The sequence below is a fragment of the Acinonyx jubatus genome, chromosome B3 (assembly GCF_027475565.1).
Source record: "Acinonyx jubatus isolate Ajub_Pintada_27869175 chromosome B3, VMU_Ajub_asm_v1.0, whole genome shotgun sequence".
NCBI classification, from domain to species: domain Eukaryota; kingdom Metazoa; phylum Chordata; class Mammalia; order Carnivora; family Felidae; genus Acinonyx; species Acinonyx jubatus.
The window spans coordinates 1,226,903-1,246,820 of NC_069386.1; the positions used below are offsets into that span (position 1 = coordinate 1,226,903).

The window sequence follows — 19,918 nt, forward strand, 5'->3', positions numbered from 1 at the left end:
CGTTCCCACATGTCTGCAGACGTCGACAGTGCTCCCCGGGGGCGCCACTGCCCCCATTGACCACCTCTGGTGCAGACAAAGTCCACACGGGAGCCCTGCCTCTTTTCCAGGGTAAATGTGGAGTCAAGGGCCTGACTCATCTGAAGGGCTTGCGAACGTCCGCTCTGCCCCCGGAAACGGCCCCGGCAAGGACACGGAACAGCCTACAGAAACGGTACAAGGAACGGCCGAACCAGCGGCTAGCCTCCCTGGGTCACCCCGTCGTGACTGATGAGTCCGGGAGAAGCACAGCCCCGTCCAGAAGCGTCCGACAGGAGCCAGACGTGAAGTGACCACAGTAACGAAGATTCGTACAGCATAAAGGGTCACGGGTTGTTGTCAAAGGGAGAAGACAAGATACCCAAGGGTCCGGGAGGCTGGCTGACAGTGATGCGGATCCCTGTCTGACTCCCAAACTCTTTTTTAGTTTTTTTTAAGAGAGAGAGGGTGGGGAGGGGCAGAGAGAGAGGGAGACAGAGAATCCGAAGCAGGCTCCAGGCTCCATGCTGTCAGCACAGAGCCCGACGCGGGGCTCGAACTCACGAACCGTGAGATCATGACCTGAGCCGAGATCAAGAGGCAGACGCTCAACCTACTGAGCCGCCCAGATGCCCCCAAACGTTTTTGAAGCTGCGGATGAGGTTCTTTAGAGACAGGTCCTGGTTGGGCAGAAACCGTGGCAAGATTTTGTCCAGACGGAGCGTCAGCCACTATGTTCTCTGAGCTTCTGGTGGGGACAGAAGGAGGGGTGGAGAGCAGGGGCCACGCTGCTGCAGCGGAAGCCCCCCCCCCCAGGGGAGACCCAGTGGAAAGGGCACCTGTTCACAGCCTGCTCTGGACTAAGAACTTCACCAGCACGTGAACCCCATTTTCGGGTCACCTTGTCTCAAGATTTAGGCAAGCCTGATGCAAACTCCCTCTTTCCGGCCCTGAGAGGGATCACGGTGTCTTGGATCCTGGCGGCCATGGGTTCTCGGGGCCACCTCTGCTCCAGGACCCTGGCCCTCTGCTCTCTCAGCCTCACTGACCCCTCTCTCCACTCACTTCCTCCCCAAAACAGAACCAGTCCCAGGGAGCCAAGCCGCCCGGACCAAGGATCAGGACACCCTCGGGACCTCCTAAACGCCCAACTCCTGAAATCTCAGCTCTGGGTCTCACCAGCTTTGAACGCACACCTGCTCCTTCACCCATCCTTGGTCCCTTCCCAGCAGCCAGTGACAGGCCTCCCCTGAGGGTGGCCCTGCATGAGACCCTCAGATAAAGACGCCTCCCTGCAAAGGAGTCACAGGGGTGGCTTTCGAGTCACAGCTTAGGAACGTTACAAACTTACTTAACGGGATTTGGTGCCACCGACAGCCACCCTTATTTCTGAAAGGAGGGAAGACACGGGGAAGGAGAGACAAGGGCCCTTTACCTTTGCACCTTGTTTTAACAGTGTCATTGAGAAATAATCCACATACCATACAATTCACCAATTTAAATTGTACAATTCAGTGGGTTTTAGTATATCCAGAGTTGTGCAACCAACAGCACAGGAAATTTCAGAACATTTTAACGCCTCTGCAAATACCCACGATACCCCAGCCCCAGCCTCCCCAGCTGCTGCTACACCTTCTGTGTCTACAGAGGTCCCCGCCTGAGGACTTCTTATAAACGGGATCATACAACAGTCAGCCTTCTGTGTCTGGATTCTCTCACTTAGGGTAATGTTTTAGGGCTCATCCACGTTGGAGCGTGAATCAACTTTCCCACGTACTACTGAATAACGTTCTACTGTATGGACAGATTACATTGTGTTTGCCCGTTCGCCAATTGATTCGTATCGGACTGCTTATACACCGTGGCCGTTTACACACTACACGTGATCTACGTACATTCACGTTACAGCGTTTGTGCGGGTCTGTCCTGTCTCCTACCTGCGGGTCAAGTAACGACTCTATAGTTAATGTTCTGAGCCGTGTTCGTATCCCTGTCGGCAGCGAATGAGGGTGCCAATTTTGGCACATCCTCACCAACACTTGTAATTACCTGAGTGTTCTACTGTAGAAGCACTAATGGCTGTGAAATAGTCATTCATTGTGGTCTTGACTTTGATTTCTCTAATAGTCAGCGAGGTGAACACCTGTGCTCACTGGCCATTTACACATCTTATTTGGAGAAATGTCTCTTCAGATCCTTTGCCCTTTTTTGTCTGTTACGCGGGCCTAAGAGTTCCAAAAACCAGTTCTGTTACGCCTGACTGGCAAATATTTTCCTCCATCCTTCACTCTCTTGATAGTGCCCTCCGGAGCACTAAAAATCTCTGTGAGTCCAAAATACCCATATTTTCTTTGGTCACATTTGCTTTTGGCTTCGTCTCTGTAAAACCATTTCCCGATCCAACATCAGGAAGATTTATTCCTATGTTTTCTTCTAAGAGTTTTATAATTAAAGTGCTTACGTCTATTCCTTTCGAGTTAATTTTTGCCTGGGCTTTGAGGCAGGGGTCCAACCTCATTCTTCAGTGTGAGCTGTCCAGCTGTCCCCGCGGCATTTGTCGAAAAGACTCTCCTTCCCCCATTGAGTTGTCTTAGCATCCTTGTCATATCTCAGTTGACCATAAACGTGAGGCTTTATTTCTGGAATGTCGACTATATCCCATTGATTTGTATACTTACCCTTGTGTTAGCATCACACTCTTTTGATTTGTGTCATTTTGTAGTAAGTGTGAGCCTGGGAAGTGTGAGTTCTTCGATAAATTCTCTGTGCCTATTTTGGGTTCTTTGCATTTCTATCTGGATTTTAGGACCAGCTTGTCCTAGCCCCAAACGGCAGCTGGAATTTGGTAAGGATTGTCCTGTCGTACGTCCTATGCGCCCTGGTGTTACTTCTTTTGGTCTGAATGACGGGACTTTGGTTCGTGGACATGTTGATCAAAGTGGAGTCTACTGACCAGGAGACGTGGTGAGCTCTCTGCCCCCGTGATGTCGGCAGGCGCCCTGGAGTCTACAAAGTGTCCCTAACAGCCACCTGTCCTCCCCTGTGTCACCCGTGAGCCCACGGGCCACAGCTGAGGGGCAGGAGGGCTGAGAGAGGAGACAAAAAGTCCCCCCCGACCCCCTTAGAACACTTTTCCAAACCAGAAAGGCTCTCCCATTATCCTAATTAGTGTTCTCAAGGCAGGAGGGAACATAAATCAGCCTTTCCACTAAACGGTGTCACTTTGAATTCATGCCCGTCACACACACGCATACACACTCACTCACACACACTCTCACACTCGCACACACCCATACCCGTCACACACGCACACACTCAGCCTCCAACTCGCCCCGCTAAGACTGCACTTGCACAGAAGCTGGATGACATGTGGACAAGTCTCTTCCCTGGCTCAGGAACAGGCCTGGCTGGCACGGACGCTGACGCTCGCTGTGGGGCTGCCAACCACAGAAGCGACGACGAACGAGGGATACGTATTTACACAGTATGGTGATCGGATTTGCATATGCAAATCAGGCTGCCTTCCCCGGCCTCTTTCCTGGCAAAAACATGGTAGGGGACGCCTTAGTCTGAGTAAACTTGAACACTCACCTAGACCTCAGCCGTCTTTTGGCGGCTTAATAGCCAGTATATCGAATTGCGCCAGGCAGAAACCCACTCTCACACGTGTGTCCTGACAGAGGGCTAACTCTGCCTTCAGTAAATGCACCGTTAACTCGTAAAGAACGTGACGTGGAGGCTGGGGCGCTACGAGCAAGCACGCGGGGTTGAAATCACAGCTGGGCCACGGAAGACGCACCCTTTGGAGATTACCCTTGGGGACCACACCTAGGCTTTCCGGATTCTGCACACAGTGATCAGGTGAAATTGGTAGCACGTTGCTGACCTCGAGGACGGTCATCTCCGCAGGGTCACGTGTGGTTCTGGAGCGCAGAGAACCTGCAAGCAGGAGAGAAAGTAAGTGCAGTAAGTCAGTTTGTACAAATGGCGCTTTGTAAGCTGTTATATGGTTTTTAAAGTGTTAGTTGTTACTATCACTACATTCCTATAGTGACAGCTATTATTACCAGAGCAGAAGTCAGGGGGCCTTGAGTTTACTCTCGGGTCCCCGGTACAGCTGTTTCTGAAGCTTTGGGGCATCCTTGGCCAAATACAACAGAAACTGACCCTTTCCGCCCTGGTACCTGATGGGCAGAGCAGGACTTCCACGCCGCAAGGAAGGGATGAGAGGGGCTCTCTCCGTTCTTTTCTTTTTAAAAAATTTTTTTTAATGTTTATTTTGAGAGAGAGAGAGAGAGAGAGAGAGAGCGAGCGCACAAGCAGGGGAGGGGCAGAGGGAGAGGAAGACACAGAATCCAAAGCAGGTTCCAGGCTCCGAGCTGTCAGCACAGAGCCCGACGCGGGGCTCGAACCCACGAACTGTGAGATCATGACCTGAGCCGAAGTCGGACGCTTAACCGACGGAGCCACCCAGGCGCCCCTCTTTTAGCTTTTTTAAGTCTTGGTCTCTTCGTCCGTAAAATGGAAACCTGACAAGGTTCTGGTGAGGGTCCAATGGGACAATGGGTGGGAGAACCCTTTGAACCAAATGTACCGTGCCCACGGAGACACTCCGGGCCCCCCGCAGTGGGAGCCGAGGGGCACCTCAGGGCCAGCAGCAGCCAAAGTCACAGGAAGCAGTGCTTTTGACAGAGAGCAGACTGCCTGGGGGGAGAGCTAGCGAACAAGGTGAAGGGAACCCTAGACCCAAACATGTGCATATCTGTGGTCACCAACAGCCCTCTCCAGGAGGAACAAGGCCACCTTTTCATTCTGAGGCAGACACAGAGAGGAGACCGTGGCACACTGACCACCACGACGCGCCTCACGGATCTCCAACTACAGAGAGTAATTCCCTGACAACTCCAGCTGCCTCTGAAATCCAGCCTCACGTCAGTGCCAAGGTGATGGGGTCCCTCCGGTGATGGGGTCCAGCAGGGCCACTGAGGCAGGCCAGGTCCCGGAGGACGCAGAGCTCCCTGATGGCCGGCTTCCTCTCCGGGACCCGCCGTGGCTCTGCCAGGCCTTCCTTAGCCTGGATGGCAGCCGGGGAGGCTCCTACCTGCCTCTCCCACCCAGGGCCCCTCTCGCAGGGCAGACATCTCGTCTCAGAGACCAGAGACGCCACAGGGTCTGCTCCCCAGAAACATGCAGTGTGGACTGAGGTCCCTGACCTGGCAACCAAAATATTCTGTAGCTCTGTTTCCATTAGCCTACAGAGGGATGGGCCGACGAGAGGCGACAGGGAGGAAAGGATACGCAGGGGCGAAGAAAGGCTTTTTTCAATGTGAAGGGAGATCTATTTTGAGAAGAAAGGAGACCTTTACAAAAACGCGGTTGAGAGCTGTCCCGGGATGGCATCGGCTGCCTTAGGAAGCAGGAGCTCCTGTCCCTGGAGGTGTCAGGTCACAGGACCGCGGCTACCTTGCTGGCATTTGGCCACGTGACATGCGTGGCTGCTGAACCCGGTGGTCTGTAGGGTCTGAGGGCCACAAGTCATTCAATTCCACGCACAGGCCAGTCTGCACACTCCCGGCACCTTAGCACTGGGACATCGCCGTGTCCCGGCCTCAGCGCCCAGTTTGATTCTTCCACGGAAATGACCCGTGTCCGTCAAGCTTACCTCCTGCTCTAGACCTTGAAGAAGCCCCATGGCTCCAGTCCTGCCGTCCCCAGGGGCGCTCTCGGTGGGACGGGACACCAGCCACCCGGACGGGAGCCACTGTGCTGAAGGACACGCCAGGGCAGCGTGGAGGCTGCAGGCACACACGGCCCTGGGGAGGCCACAAAAGGCCAGCCTCCCTGCCACCCCCAGGACTCCAGCGGGCCCGGTGGCTTACCGGCATGCGCTGGAGGGGGCACGGCGGGCATGTCTGCAGTGGAACCAGGCTTTAGAGAGGAGGGGTCGGGCTCCCCCCAACCCCGCCTCCGGGGCCTTTTTCTGGGCTCCCTGCCCTTCTAAGGGGGGCCACGTCCACTCCTTCTCCAGTTGCCTGCCACACCGTCCCGCCACGCCGTGGCCCAGCCTCCAGCTTCCGTCACTGCAAGACCTTGACCACCAGGACCTCCACTCACCAGACCCAAAGGGTACGTTCCCCGTCCTCGACACGCCGGCCTTTCCGGAGCACCTGCCAGCATTGGCCCCGCGATCTGTCCCCTGCTTCACTTTCTCTCAAGCTGTCCTTTGTTGGCAGCCCCTTCCACAAATACTCCTTCCTTCCACCAGCGTGGGCCAGGCACCGGTCTAGGCGCCTAGAATACGGCGGTGACCAGTTCCCATCCTTATGGATGCTACACGCTAATGGGAAAGACCCACAACAAACACCTACACACACAGATGTCAGATTGCAACCGTAACAACAACACACAGATGTCAGATTGCAACAACAAACAGGGGATGCCGCACGGTGGGGGGACGCCACATGGTGGGGGGAACACTGCAAGGGGGCGCACCGCCTGGCGGGGGGACACCACACGGTGGGGGGGGACACTGTACAGTCAGAGGGGACACTACACAGTGGGGGGGGATCTCGTACCAGGGACGCTGACTCGGTCGGGGAAGCCAGGAAAACCTTCCCTGAGGAGGTGACGTCTGCTGAGAGCTGGGGGCAGACGAGGGCTAACTAGATGAACAGCAGCAGGAACAACATCCGAGGCAGAGGGAAGAGCTCACAGAAAGGCCACCTGGTGGGAGGGAGCACGGTGGGCACATCTCAACGGTGGGCACGTCTGAACAGTGGGAGGGAGCACGATGGGCACGTCTGAACCATGGAAGGGAGCACAGTGGGCAGTCTCAACAGCGGGAGGGAGCACAGTAGGCACGTCTGAACAGTGGGATGGAGCACGGTGGGCACGTCTGAATGGCAGGAGGGAGCACAGTGGGCACGTCTGAACCGTGGGAGGGAGCACGGTGGGCACGTCTCAACGGTGGGCACGTCTGAACAGCGGGAGGGAGCACGGTGGGCACGTCTGAATGGCAGGAGGGAGCACAGTGGGCACGTCTGAACCGTGGGAGGGAGCACGGTGGGCACGTCTCAACGGTGGGCACGTCTGAACAGCGGGAGGGAGCACGGTGGGCACGTCTGAATGGCAGGAGGGAGCACAGTGGGCATGTCTGAACCGCGGGAGGGAGCACGGTGGGCACGTCTCAACGGTGGGCACGTCTGAACGGCAGGAGGGAGCACGCTGGGCACGTCTGAGCGGCAGGAGGGAGCACGGTGGGCAGTCCGACAGGTGTCTTTGCAACACTTCGCAGAGTCTGCAGCCAGGATGTGGGTGCAGGAGACTTACTGAGGGGAAAGTCTCAGGAGCAGGGGCTGGAGGAAGCAGGGAAGAAGCTAAGCCAGGACGGGGATCACACCAGGCCTGGTGCCCCGCCAGGCAGGGCCTCCTGAACCTGTGCGGGCCCGGGCATGGCTGCGGGCTGCACAGGGGAGGTGGGAGGGGACACACAACCTGCAGGGAAGTAGCCGCCGCTGACCGAAGGCGGTGCTGCAGAGACGGGGCAGCGCGCACGCACAGCGGCTGGAGCCGGAGCCCTGGCCTGCAGGGGGCGTCTGGGCGAGGCCCCCCGGGATCCCCCGCGGGCGCCATGTGGCCGGAGTCCTGAGCAAGCTCTGCCGAATCCCGGCCCGCCGAGCGCTGTCCCCTCTGCGGCCCATTCATAAAACGTGGCTGTTCCCCCACCTCGGCTCCCAGGGAGAGCCCATTTCAGGGTACAGCCCGGCCCAGCACACGTGTGGCCCCAGCAGCCCGGAGCACCAGCCTCCAATGAGAGGACGGCAGGAGGGGTCACGTTCACGGCCTGACAGTTGCTGCCGAGAGCACGGAAGGCCGGCGTCCGAGGAAGGCTGGCTGCCCAGTGAGATATGAGTTAGGATCCCATGTGTGGGTAGACAGACGTCAGAGCTGAAGCGAACGGAAGGCCCGGGGACGGGGTGCTGAGCGCGGCTGAGACAGGGGCGGGCACGGAGGGGCACACATCCTCACAAGGCCAGGGGCTCCGAGCTGGGTGCTGGGGACTGGGTGCTGCGGGCTGCAGGCTGGGGACAGGGACCTGGGGGCCGGGTGCTGGGGGCTAGGTACTAGGGCCTGGGTGCTGGGGGCTGGGACCTGGGGGCTGCGGGCTGGGTGCTGGGGGCTAGGTGCTAGGGCCTGGGTGTTGGGGACTGGGACCTGGGGGCTGGGTGCTGGGGGCTAGGTGCTAGGGCCTGGGTGCTGGGGGCTGGGACCTGGGGGCTGTGGGCTGGGTGCTGGGGGCTAGGTGCTAGGGCCTGGGTGTTGGGGACTGGGACCTGGGGGCTGGGTGCTGGGGGCTAGGTGCTAGGGCCTGGGTGCTGGGGGCTGGGACCTGGGGGCTGCAGGCTGGGTGCTGCAGGCTGGGTGCTAGGGCCTGGGAGCTGTGGGCTCGGTGCTGGGGGCTAGGACCTGGGGGCTGGGTACTGGGACCTGGGGGCTGGGTGCTGGGGGCTGAAGATCCCTCCTCCCTCAAGGGGGACAAGTGGAAGGTTTTCTTCTCCCTTTTCGGCTTTTCACAGTAATTTCCACTGAACTAACACTCATACTCTGTGTAACAGGCTAAACACAAACTCAGCAGAGAACTCAGCAGGTGTAAGAGGAAGCCAGAAGAGGGGGAAAAAAAAACAAGCATGTTAGGATTTCCAGCTTTTAAAGACATCGCCCCAAGTATAGACACGTGGCACAGACAAATGTGAACAGCCCGCTCCTGGGACCCCAGGCTCTAAAGCCAAGAGCAGTGACCCCTGCCCTGCACTCGCGCCTGCTGTGACATCCACAAGCCTGGTCCACGTGACTGCACCCACAGCGAGACCAACACAGCAGCCCCCCAGCCGACGCCCACGCTGAGCAGTACGTGCATCATTCAAATAGCGCCCGGATTCACACGCGCGTGTCTAATCCCTTCCACATGGTCTACGGCGTCCAACTCACAGATGAGGGCACGGAGCCGCGGACGGGGCAGCGAGCGGGCGGAGACGTTCACAACAACACCTGGACGCAAGCTCAGATCCTCCTTCTGAGCACAGAGACGTTCACAACGGAAACAGCAGATCCTACGTTTCCCAGTGAAGCTTGCTCCTTCCCAACATGCCCCCTAAAGACACAGCCGTCCCCAGAACCGAACCGAATCGAGAGCTGGACACTTAACCGACTGAGCCCCCCAGGTGCCCTCAATGAAACGGACTTTAAAAAAATGCTCTCCTCTCCTGGAGCGAAGGACACATCCGGCGTCCGGAAGGCCGGGGCGGCGTCTTGGTAGCCCTTTGAGAGGAGGATGGGGAACACACCTAATTTCTCCTGGCTTATAAACCATCTCCCTTGGCCTCACGGTTTCCAATGATGTCTTGAACTTGCAACCAGAAGAGTTCCAACTAAGAGATTTCTTGATGGAAAAAAAAACAAAAACAAAAACCAAACCAAGTTTCTTAAGGAACACAGAAGTCCAAAGTTCTAGAGACAGAGCAGCACAGGACGTCCTAGAGCCGTATCCTGCTGGCTGAGCCCCTTCGGGGGTGCTGATGTTCAGCTCGCACCCTCCCAGTACCGCTCCGGGCACAATCACCGTCATTCAGCACCCACCTTGCGCTGAGTCTGTGTGAGAGCCGGACTCATCAGACTCTGACGACTCCAGAAATTAAGACGTCCCGAGCAGAATGACCTCAACGTCCATTCTTCCTGCACACCACACAATTTAGAGTTCAATTCCCTGTGATTCCTCCATGGCAGGAATGGCACTAACTCACAGAGATGAAGCCACGCAGGGCTGTCCCTGTGTGGACGTGGCATCCGGGAAGCTGTGTGCTTCCGGAGGGGAAACGGTGGAGACTGAACACCCACCTAAGCCCCCAGGCTCCAGCCTCCTCGTCCTGGGGCTCCGTGACAGCCCCACGGAGCCCACGGCCCTCCTCCTGGATTCTGGCCCACGCGCACCTGCTCAGCACAACAGCTGAGCACAGGGACTGTCACGAGCCACGGCGTGACGCTCGCCACCGTATTACAATTCCACCGGACTCTCAGAACTTCGTCCGAGTTCTGCAGCCAAACATTCGAGTGGTTGTATCACGACACACATAATCGCGAGACAGAAAGGGGCCTATCAGTTCTACTGTGCACTTTTCAACCTCTGTCAAAAAGAAAACTCGACCTTCCCATTTTGAGAAGCCTGTCATTACCCCAGGGTCCCCAGCGCTCACTCGATGGCTGGGGGGCGTGCCCTTTCCAAGCAGACAAGGCCTCGTTCCGTGGTTTGGGTGTCTGAACAGTTTAGAAGCAGGAGGCTGGGCCAGACAACCCGAGGAAGCTTCCAGGTCCTCTGAGCTCACGTGTGCGAATGTGTCCCGCTGTTTGGTTTTCATCGAGAACCGTGGTCACTGCTAACAGGTGTGCACGTTCCTGCCCGTGGGGTCTAAGTGTGCGTACAATGGCATTCGTGGGTCTGCAGGAGTCTCTGGGGACTTGTGTGTGGGCATCTACGCCTGACCATCTGACCTCTAAGGGCCAGTGGTGTTGGGTGTGAGTTCACCCTTCACAGCCTGGGCCTCGCACACAGCCGGTCTCCACACAGTCACCCGCGTGGTGCGGACCTGTCACCCACAGCCTCGGGGGCCCAGTGACAGAAAGAACAGAGCCCTGAGCAGCAGGCGGGGCTACAGCTGACGAGCTGTTCAGCATTGGGCAAATCACTTTACCTCTCTGATGTGTCTCCACGTCCCCATCTATAAAATGAACACAAAAGTTCCTAATTCCTAGGAGCACCTGGGTGGCTCAGTCAGTTAAGCGTCTGACTTCAACTCAGGTCATGATCTCACAGTCTGTGAGTTCGAGCCCCACTTTAGGCTCTGTGCTGACAGCTCGGAGCCTGGAACCTGCTTCGGATTGTGTCTCCCTCTCTCTCTCTGCCCCTCCCCTGCTTGTGCGCTCTCTCTCTCTCTCTCTCTCTTTCAAAAAAAATTAAACATTAAAAAAATAGTAGTGAGGGTGTCTGGGTGGCTCAGTTGATTAAACATCTGACTTTGGCTCAGGTCATGATTTTATGGTTCGTGGGTTTGAGCCCCACGTCGGGCTCTGTGCCGACGGCTCAGAGCCTGGAGCCTGCTTCGGATTCTGTGTCTCCCCCTCTCTCTGCCCCTCCCCCACTTGCTCTCTCTCAAAAATAAGTAAAACATTTTTAAAAAGTATCGAATTCTTTTTTTTTTTAATTTTTTAATGTTTACTTAGTCAACATGGCTAATAAGTCAATAAGTCAAGTGGCTTATTTGGGGGCCGAGGGGGAGCGGGGAGGAAAGGGCACATCACCAAATGACCCAGTGCTGTGGGGACAGAGCTTAACCCCACGGGGCCACCCTCCCCGGGCTTGAGCCCACCGCGTGGGCAGGTGCTGAGGGTCACAGACCAACTCAGGCGCTCGCGGGCGACACGCTGCCGGCCAGAAGCCGCGCATAGGGACCAGGTGGCATCTGCTTCCGTCCCAGGCAAAGCGGCAAAGCTGGTTTCACGACAAAGACCCGCCTTCTGGGCAGGAAGTGCACACAGGGCCTTCTGGGGGAAGCGAGCCAGAAAGCGAGCTTGGTCAGGCCTACGAGCGTCTGCCCCGGCCTTTCACGGAGTCACAGAAATAACTACTTCTGAGCACCGGCTCTGTGCAGACCCGTGCCGAGTGCTGCAGACGCGGCCACGAGCAAGACAGACCCCACTCTGCCCTCCAGGAGGCCTCGTGGGGATGCCCAACCTGAACCATCGCAAAGACAGGCACGCGGTTACCTGCGGTGGGAAATGAGCACACGCGATCTGTGTGGAAGCGGGGGGGGGGGGGGGGGGTGACATCTGAGATCCAATCAGAAGGCTGAGTAGGGGACGGAAATTCCAAGCAGACGGCCTAGCATGTGCAAGGGCCCTGAGGCAGTGAGAGCTTGGCACTGTGTGCTGGGAAGCGAATTTGTGGCCTGCTGCCAGGGAGCACGACCAGAAATGGCGGCTGGAGATGTGGGAGGGTCACACCAGGTGGCATGAGGAAGACTGTAGACCAGTGACGGCATGGGACAGCCCTGCAGGTGAAAGGCAAAGCAGGAGAGACACTGCGGCTTTCCACCCCGTTCCATCGCCGGCCTCGCGTCCAGCCTGACCGTAAAGTGGTGGCTCTGATGAGCGTGGGAATCGGGGTGCGCGTGGGGCTGCTGGCGCCCCCTCTGTGCTGCCCGAGCAGCCCCAGCCACCCTCTGCGGGTCCGCACGGTGGCCTGGCCCCTTCTTCCCTGGGGGGACCCGGGAGCCCGTGGAGCCCGCCCCCACACCGCCACCACAGAGCACCTGGACCACGGCCATCGTCACCAGCCACCTTCCCCGTCTGTGCCGGAAAACGTGCCTCCTGCAGCGGAACGAGCCTGCCGGGCCCCCACCCCCCTGCATCTATCTCAGAGTCAGCAGAGGCCCCGCACCCCGCCCCCCTGCCCCTTCCTGACCACACACACTCCGCTCCATGGCCTGGGACGCAGGTCCTCTCTCTGCCCCCACTCAGCACCCATGCGTCCCCCTGGCCGCGGCCAGGGCGCCTCAGCAAGTCTGCTCGGAATCCCTTCGCCCCCTCCCGTCCTGCTTCTTCAGGGCGTCCCGGCAGCAAAGTTCACACCTGTCGGTGGATGGTGGGTCCCACCTCCAGTGCGTCTGCCTGTGGGACCAGAATTCCCGGGCGGTGGGGCCCGGGACCCCCGGCTTAGTGCTGGGCCTGGGGCACGAGATGCCGGGACCCTCAGGGACACGAGTCTGTAAAGAGGGGTTTGAGATAACAGTGCAGGAGGGGCGGAGGGAGGGAGACCAGATGCTCGGGCTGGCTGTCCACCCTCCCTCCGGGCCCCTCCGCCGCATGCCTTCCTCCCCAGCCAGGACACGCGGCAGGCTGGTGGCCTCGGGGCCCATCTGGCTGCAGGCCGCTCCCTCTGCCCAGGGCTCTCAGGAGGCACCTGGCACATCTCGGTGTGGGAATAATACCCAGCCCCGCGTCCAAGCCTGCTCTCTCCTCCTCCCCTGCCCTGGAGGGGAGCCCCACCACATTCCAGCACCATCTGCTTCCGCACAGCCTGCCAGGCTCCCCCTGGCTGAGAGGGTCCCTGGGCCGCCACGGGACCAGTACCCACGGCGGGTGGGCAGACACATGGTCTGGGGTCGGGGACCCAGTCCCAGCTGCGGAATCGCATGGAGGGCGTGGGGGTGGGATGGACGTCCCCACGGAAGGCCGGAGTGTGGAAGGGGCCAGCTCTGGGGTGAAAATGGCCTAAATTCACAACGGTCACATAGCACATCCTGCTAGCACGGGATGCGTCCTGAATTCGGAGGATAAAAGTGAGGGAAGAATCAGGCTGGACGAAGTGGGGAGTCCGGCTCGGCATCCCAAAGGCCAGCCTGGCCAAGCACAGGGGTGCTGGACTTCGTGAGCACCCGTCGAGTGCGGGTGGGGTGTCTGCTGGGGAGGCACGGCTCAGGGACCACCAGGGAAAGTGAAGCAGGGAAGAGAATGACTCACAGGTCTGGAGGAAGCACCCCGCCTGGAGGGGCCCCGCGGGGAGTCAGGACAGGGTGCGGACCGGGCAGGAGCAGCCTGACCCGGGCACACGCCCTGATTAGGGTCCACGGACAGGGTGCTTCTGGGACTCTCGGCAGGCGCATGGCTGGCTGGCTTGCACTGAAAAGAGCCTGGTTTGGCTGCGCCCTGAGGGGTTTTCTCTAAGGGGCCACACAAGGGGAGGGAGCTGGGGGGCAGGAGAGGCTGTGCCCCACCAGGAGTGCGGGGGAAACCACCTCAGGAACCCACACCCACTTGGGACCCTGTGGGCTATTAGAGGGCGCACCTGTGGGAGCAGCTGGTGCGAGGTCAAGGCCCCCGGGCCGTTATTAGGGTGTGCACCTGTTGAGACCTGTGGGAGGGAGGGGGGGACGTGCGAGGTCAAGGCCCCGCGGGCTGCTCGGCCACACGGAATGGATGCCAAGGCAGACTCCTACGGAGTGATTTAAACTCTCAACAGGGGGCTAATGGTGCGTCCTCATGTACCAAGTGGAGCGAGGGTCTCGGGCCCGAAGGGGCCCAGACAAGGAGAGAGGCCAGGACAGCAAATCCCGGGACGGGAGGCCAGTCGGTTGGAGCAGGACCAGGGCCGCCGGCCGTCCGCTCTGAAGCAGGCTTGCTGGGTGGTGCCCACCCCCGTGCGGCAGCTGCCAGGGACCCGGGTGCCGAGAGCAAGGCTCCCGGCTCAACCCACACCGGCCGTGTGACCTCCAGCAGGTCACCGGACTTCTCTGAGCCCCTCACCTGTAACACGGGGACTGTAAGGTGCCTCGCGTGGCTGGAGGGGGGTGGTCTGAGGAGCTGACCACGGGCCGGCCCCGCCCCAGGACTCCCAGCCTCGAGGGACACTCGCGGGATGAGCCGCTGGCCTCCCGGCCGAGTGTCTCATCACGAAGTCCGGCAGCCTCAGTAACGCTCCACACGCGAACCACTGGGAAATGCACATCAAAACCACCAGAGACGCCACCCGGCAGCCACCGGGGCGGCCCCCGTCCCAGAGCGGCAAACAACACGCACCGCCGGGCCGTGGCGGAACCGGAAGCCGTGTCGGCTGTGGGCGGGAACGTACAACGGTGGCTGCGGAACGCGCCGTGGCGGTTCCGGCTCCAGCGGCGGCGGAAAGGACCGTGTGGCCCACACACAGGCGTGTCGCCGAGCCTCGGAGACGGGGAGACGCTGCACCTGGGGCAGCACCGAGGACCCCTGGGCAAAGGAAGTCCGCGTCAGAGACCGCGGCGTGTGGCCCCGCGAATGTGATGGACCTGGCCTCGTCAAGGTCACGGCAAGGTCATGGTTGTCGCGGGAGCCCGGAGGGGGGTCGGAGCTCCAGTCCAGCAAGACGAGTGAGCTCTGGGGCGCCTGGGCGGCTCAGTCAGTTCAGCGTCCGACTTCGGCTCAGGTCGTGATCTCACGGTTGGTGAGTTCGAGCCCCGCGTCGGGCTCTGTGCCGACGGCTTGGAGCCTGGAGCTGCTTCGGATTCTGGGTCTCCCTCTCTCTCTGCCCTCCCCTGCTCACACTCTGTCTCTCTCCCAAAAATAAATAAAGATTAAAAAAAAAAACAGACATATATATATTGGAGGAGCGCCTGGGGGCTCAGTCAGTTGAGCATCCGACTTCGGCTCAGGTCATGATCTCAAGGTCTGTGAGTTCGAGCCCCGCGTCGGGCTCTGTGCCGACGGCTTGGAGCCTGGAGCTGCTTCGGATTCTGGGTCTCCCTCTCTCTCTGCCCCTCCCCTGTTCATGCTCTCTGTCTCTCTGTCTCAAAAATAAATAAATGTTAAAAAAAAAAGACAAGACGCACTCTGCAGGTGGCTGGGGCAGATAGTCACACAGCAACGTGCTCACACAGCAGCCACTGCACCCCTACACCTACCAGTGGTTAGGATGCTGCTTTATGTCGTCCGTGAATCAACACGTAAAGTGTTAAAGGCTGAGAACGCGGTATCAGAAGCTTGAGACTGGGTGCCAGGAGGCCTCGGTCCAGGGCAGGGAAGGGAGGGCGGGTCCTCCTGGAGGGAGCGGCAATGTCTGAGCGATCACGGCTGAACAGGGACCGCCGACAACGCCCGACGGGCAACGGGGTCGGCCCGGGGGAAGGTCACAGAGGGCGAGGCAGAGGGCGCTGCCAGTCCGGACAGCAAGTTGTGACAAGCTCACTAGGGCCGCTCTGGGCTCGGTCAGCAGTGTGCACCTTCCCGGCGGGCTCTCATTTCGTAGACGCCCCCCCCCCCCCAACATAGGCGGCCTCGATCTGCCCTCTTCCTCTCAAAATCTTGATCCCTTTGCACCCCAATAGGATCTGAGTCCCAAGAGGCTTCTCTGCTGTTTCTTTCGGGTAGCCCAGCAAATCCTCAGGACAGCGGGGCTGCAGGTGCCTGGCTAAGGTCCTGGGGTCTCAGGAGCGTGTGAGGGAAGCTCGCGGCCACCGGCCGGGCACCCAGCCTGCTCACTCGGCAGGACAGACCTGGTGTTCTCATCCCAGCCGGGTCCTCAGCACTCATTCTTTCGCCCCCTCTGCCAAGCCCCCTTTCTTGGAACCCGGGCCCGCGGCCCCACAGCTATACAGCTTTACACAAAGGGGGTACCACACGGCAGTTTCCAAACCCCCGGCTCCTTCAAATCTCTGTGTCTTCTCTCTCTCTCTCTCTCTCTCTCTCTGCTTCACCTCTTCTGGGTAATTAAACGGAAAGAGCCTAGAAACCCCCTTCTAATCAATAATTCAAAATGTTAGTCTCCAGTGACATTTTTTCTCATTACAGTTCTCTGAGTCAGGCATTCATGAATTCTCCAGGATGGAGGTCCCTGCTGGGATCTGGAAGTACAATTAACGCCATCTTTGGGTAATTATGTATTTTTTACTTATCCTGCTCCTTCTTTTTTTTTTTTTTTTTTTTTTCCCCTAAGCAGCCAGAAAGGATTATTTATAAGTAAAGGGAAATGTTACGGTCTCACGAGTTGGGCATTTGTAAAGAAAGAGACGTTTGAAATATTTGCTGAGTCGAGCAGGAGGTGAAAACGGTTCAAGCCCCGCTTAAAAATTCCTGACGTGACATTTCGGCTTTGTAATGAGCACCCCGGGTGTCCCTTCTCTGCTGGCCCCGCCTGCCATCTCCTTCTCCCTCGGGAGACCGTGCTGGTGGCTCAACCAGCACCCGTTCTTTCCTTCCCTCAAAATTCCATGTCAGTAACAGAACGCTGATTTTGTTCAGCACGACAGGGTGTCCAACTTAAAATCCCTCCCAACTCCACTGCAGCTAGAAGTGACCAGGTGAACGTGTCGGCCGGTGAGATGCAAACAGAAGTCTACCGTGTGAGGCCTCAGGGAAAACGAAGCCCACTCAGCCGGCCTATGCCTGTGCCCAGCCTGGAATGTGAAAGTGATGGCTGGAAGAGGAGCAGCCATTTTGCAACCATGAGGATAAAACTCACACATTAAGAATGACACAGCAGAGAGCCAAAAAACGAACAAAACCCCAGACACAGCTGTGCTGGTCCTGAATAGACTTCTTCAGGATTCCTGTCATTTGTGAAAAACGAATTCCGGTGTAGTTAAGCCACTGGTAGATCTGTTTCCTCTTACGTGTGGCCGGTGCGAGCCCTGAATGACGTACCCTTCTAGATAACTGGACACTCGCAGAGCCAACTAAACCAGCATCAGAGGAGACACGGGCAGTGTCTAAGGCCATCCTCCACTGAAAATGGTGTGTTTTCAGGCTCCCCTGCCCTGCAGGTTAGGAATGCGGGGTTGAGTCACTGTCTCTGAGGACAAGAACCTCAGCGGCCACAGTGAACACCTGCCATTATGTCTCAAGCCCCCGGCACCCCCACTGGGGCCCCAGGCTGCTGAGGCCCTCCTTTTACGGGGAACTACCCTTTCTCCGTGCAGCTCCCTCTTCTCCTCGTGCCCCTGGCTCTTCCTCCCCAGGGATCACTGTTTGTCCCCAGCCTCACTGCAGGACCGATCTGCTCTCCTTCCTCCCGGTAACCGCCCCCTCCCTGGGCGGGGCAGACCGTCACCCAGGAAGCGTTGCCTCTTCGCTCCTCTCTTCTGTGCTCCAGACTGACACATACTGTGTGCCTGACCCCCTGGGACGCCCAGGCCTAGTATCCAAGCCGAACCGGTCTTCTCTCGTTAGTCGAAGCCACCGCGAGCATCTCTTCATACCCACTAGAAAGGCTATTTTTTTTTTTTCATTTTTTTTAATGTTTATTTGAGAGAGAAAGAGAGAGAAAGGGAGAGAGAGCGCGAGTGGAGGGGGCGACAGAGAGAATCCCAAGCAGGCTCTACACTCAGCACAGAGCCCCACTCGGCCCCCAACTCACCAACCTTGTGATCCAGACCTGAGCGGAAATCAAGAGTCAGACCCACGGAGCCACCCAGGGGCCCCTGTTATTTTTATAAAAAACAAACAAAATAACAAATGTTGGCAAGGGTGAAGAAATTACTGGCGGAAATGTGAAACGGTGGGGCCCCTGTGGAAACCGGCAGGGCGACTCTTCCAAAAAATTGGAACTAGAATCAGTGTCTGATCCAGTCATCTGCTTGCAGGATGCCACCCTCCTCCCTGGAAGACCAGGAGACCGTGTCAGGCACGGGGAGCCCCCCCAAGACCAGGAGACCGTGTCAGGCACAGGGATCCCCCCACCCACCCCCAGAAGACCGGGAGACCCCTCTCAGGCAGGTCCTTGCACACCCACGTTCGGGCAACAGTGCTCACAACTGTGAAAACCTGGCTGTGAGCCAGGGTTGGGGGCAGGTGACCAGAGAAGCACGGGGGCCACACCCAGGAAGGAGCCTTGGTGCCACGGCGCCACGTGGGCCACGGCCGTCACAGAACAAGTGTGTGGTCCCTGTGACAGGCACGGTCACGGTGACGGATGCAGGGGTGGGTGCGGGGGGTGCAGTGCATGGGAGGAACACGGTAGTCAGCGTCGGGGAGGTGGGGGGACACAGGTGGGCGCGAAAGGGGAGGACGGGGGAGGGGGGACACAGGTGGGCGCGGGGGCAGGAGTGGACGCAGTGGGGGGTGCGGGGGGGAGGGGCGCAGTGGTAGGAGGGGGGAAAGGGGGGCCAGGGGGGACGCAGGGGTGGGCACGGAGGAGGGGTGTGGGGGGCAGGGGGGCGGGGAGATCGGGGGTCCTGCTGGACAGGGACCGAGCTCCCAAGTGGGAAGATGAGACGGTTCCGGAGCCGGGCAGTGGCCGCGACCACACAGCACTGTCAACCCGGTTCCTGCCGCTGAAATGTGCACGGACCCGTGTGACGAGAACACGTTCCTACAACCTGTTAAATGTCTGCTCACCCTCCCTCCCGTCTGCCAATCTTGTGCACGTGTGCGTGTGCACGCCCCCTTCCCAAAACCTGGGGTCACCCTTCACCCCCTTCTGGCCTCTCTCTGTCCATCAGCAGGCGCCAGCCCCGGGTCACCCCCTTTCGGCCTCCCTCGGACCGCCCACCAGCAGGCGCTGTCCAAGCCACCTGGATGCGCCCCCGGTTCACCCTGCCTCTTCCATGACCACTACTCTGATCCGTGCACCCGTGTCTGACGGAAGGGCCCGGCCTGACCTCCCGGTCCCTTCCTGCCACCTGTCTGTCCACCGTCCCCCGGTACCAGTGTGGCTGCCTCCCCACCTATGACTTGTGCACGCTGCCCAGCGCCCCTAGAACAAGGTCCAGGCCGCCAGCGCTCAGCCTGCATACTCCGTTCCCCACCCACTGTTCCCTGCGCGGCTCGGTACTCTGGCCAAACAGGCAGAACAGACCAGCCTTTCTCCAGGCCCTCCCTCGCTGCGACGCCCTTAGCAAGAGCCCCTCTTTCTTACCTTTCAGGCATCCACCCTAAAGCCACCTCCTCAGAGAGGCTCCCCCTCGCCCCCCGACTTCGGGGCCCCCTCTGTTGTCTGTCACCACATCCATTTGCAATCACGTGTCCACTGACTGGTGAGACGCGTCTCCCCTACCAGACCGGGAGCTCCAGAAACGGCGTGATGGTCTCTGCCTGCCTGACACACAGTAGGTGTTCAGTAAGTGCTCACTGACCGAATGAAGGCATGGGCCTGCTAAGCTCTCCTGACCTGGTCAGGACCCGGCAGCTCCCTCCGGGGAAAGCGGCTTCTCCCGCCCTCTCCTGTAGTTACCCACTAGGCTCTGGGGTTAGAGGCATTCGGTCCAGAGGGAAGAACGTGTCTGCCAGGGGATGCGGCAGTGGCTCTGCTGACCCAGAAGGTGACACTGTGAAACGGGAGGAGCGTGTGTGCAATGCAGGGCATCCCCTGGGTGCCTCTCGG

General features: G+C 58.9%; 1 protein-coding gene and 2 long non-coding RNA genes across 3 annotated transcripts in view; 1 reads left to right on the forward strand and 2 right to left on the reverse strand.

Moving 5' to 3' along the window:
* Positions 1 to 15,112, reverse strand: part of LOC113601992 (uncharacterized) — a 98,508-nt gene extending 83,396 nt beyond the window's left edge. The window contains exons 1-2 of the long non-coding RNA XR_008298888.1: positions 14,374 to 15,112; positions 3,610 to 3,957 (exon numbers count right to left, since the gene is read on the reverse strand). This is a non-coding gene — a long non-coding RNA (uncharacterized LOC113601992). The remainder of the gene's footprint in view (positions 1 to 3,609; positions 3,958 to 14,373) is intronic.
* Positions 11,209 to 13,606, reverse strand: LOC128315836 (myosin-K heavy chain-like). Its single transcript, XM_053223444.1, has 2 exons — positions 12,700 to 13,606; positions 11,209 to 12,119 (listed from the first exon to the last, which is right to left on the reverse strand). The coding sequence occupies exons 1-2, from the start codon at positions 13,454 to 13,456 to the stop codon at positions 12,067 to 12,069; spliced, it is 810 nt and encodes a 269-aa protein (XP_053079419.1). The 5' UTR covers positions 13,457 to 13,606; the 3' UTR covers positions 11,209 to 12,066.
* Positions 14,477 to 18,552, forward strand: LOC113602058 (uncharacterized). The gene is made up of 3 exons (XR_008298889.1): positions 14,477 to 15,046; positions 16,390 to 16,470; positions 16,885 to 18,552. It is a non-coding gene; the product is annotated as an uncharacterized LOC113602058 (long non-coding RNA).
* The last annotated feature ends 1,366 nt before the right edge of the window (positions 18,553 to 19,918 follow it).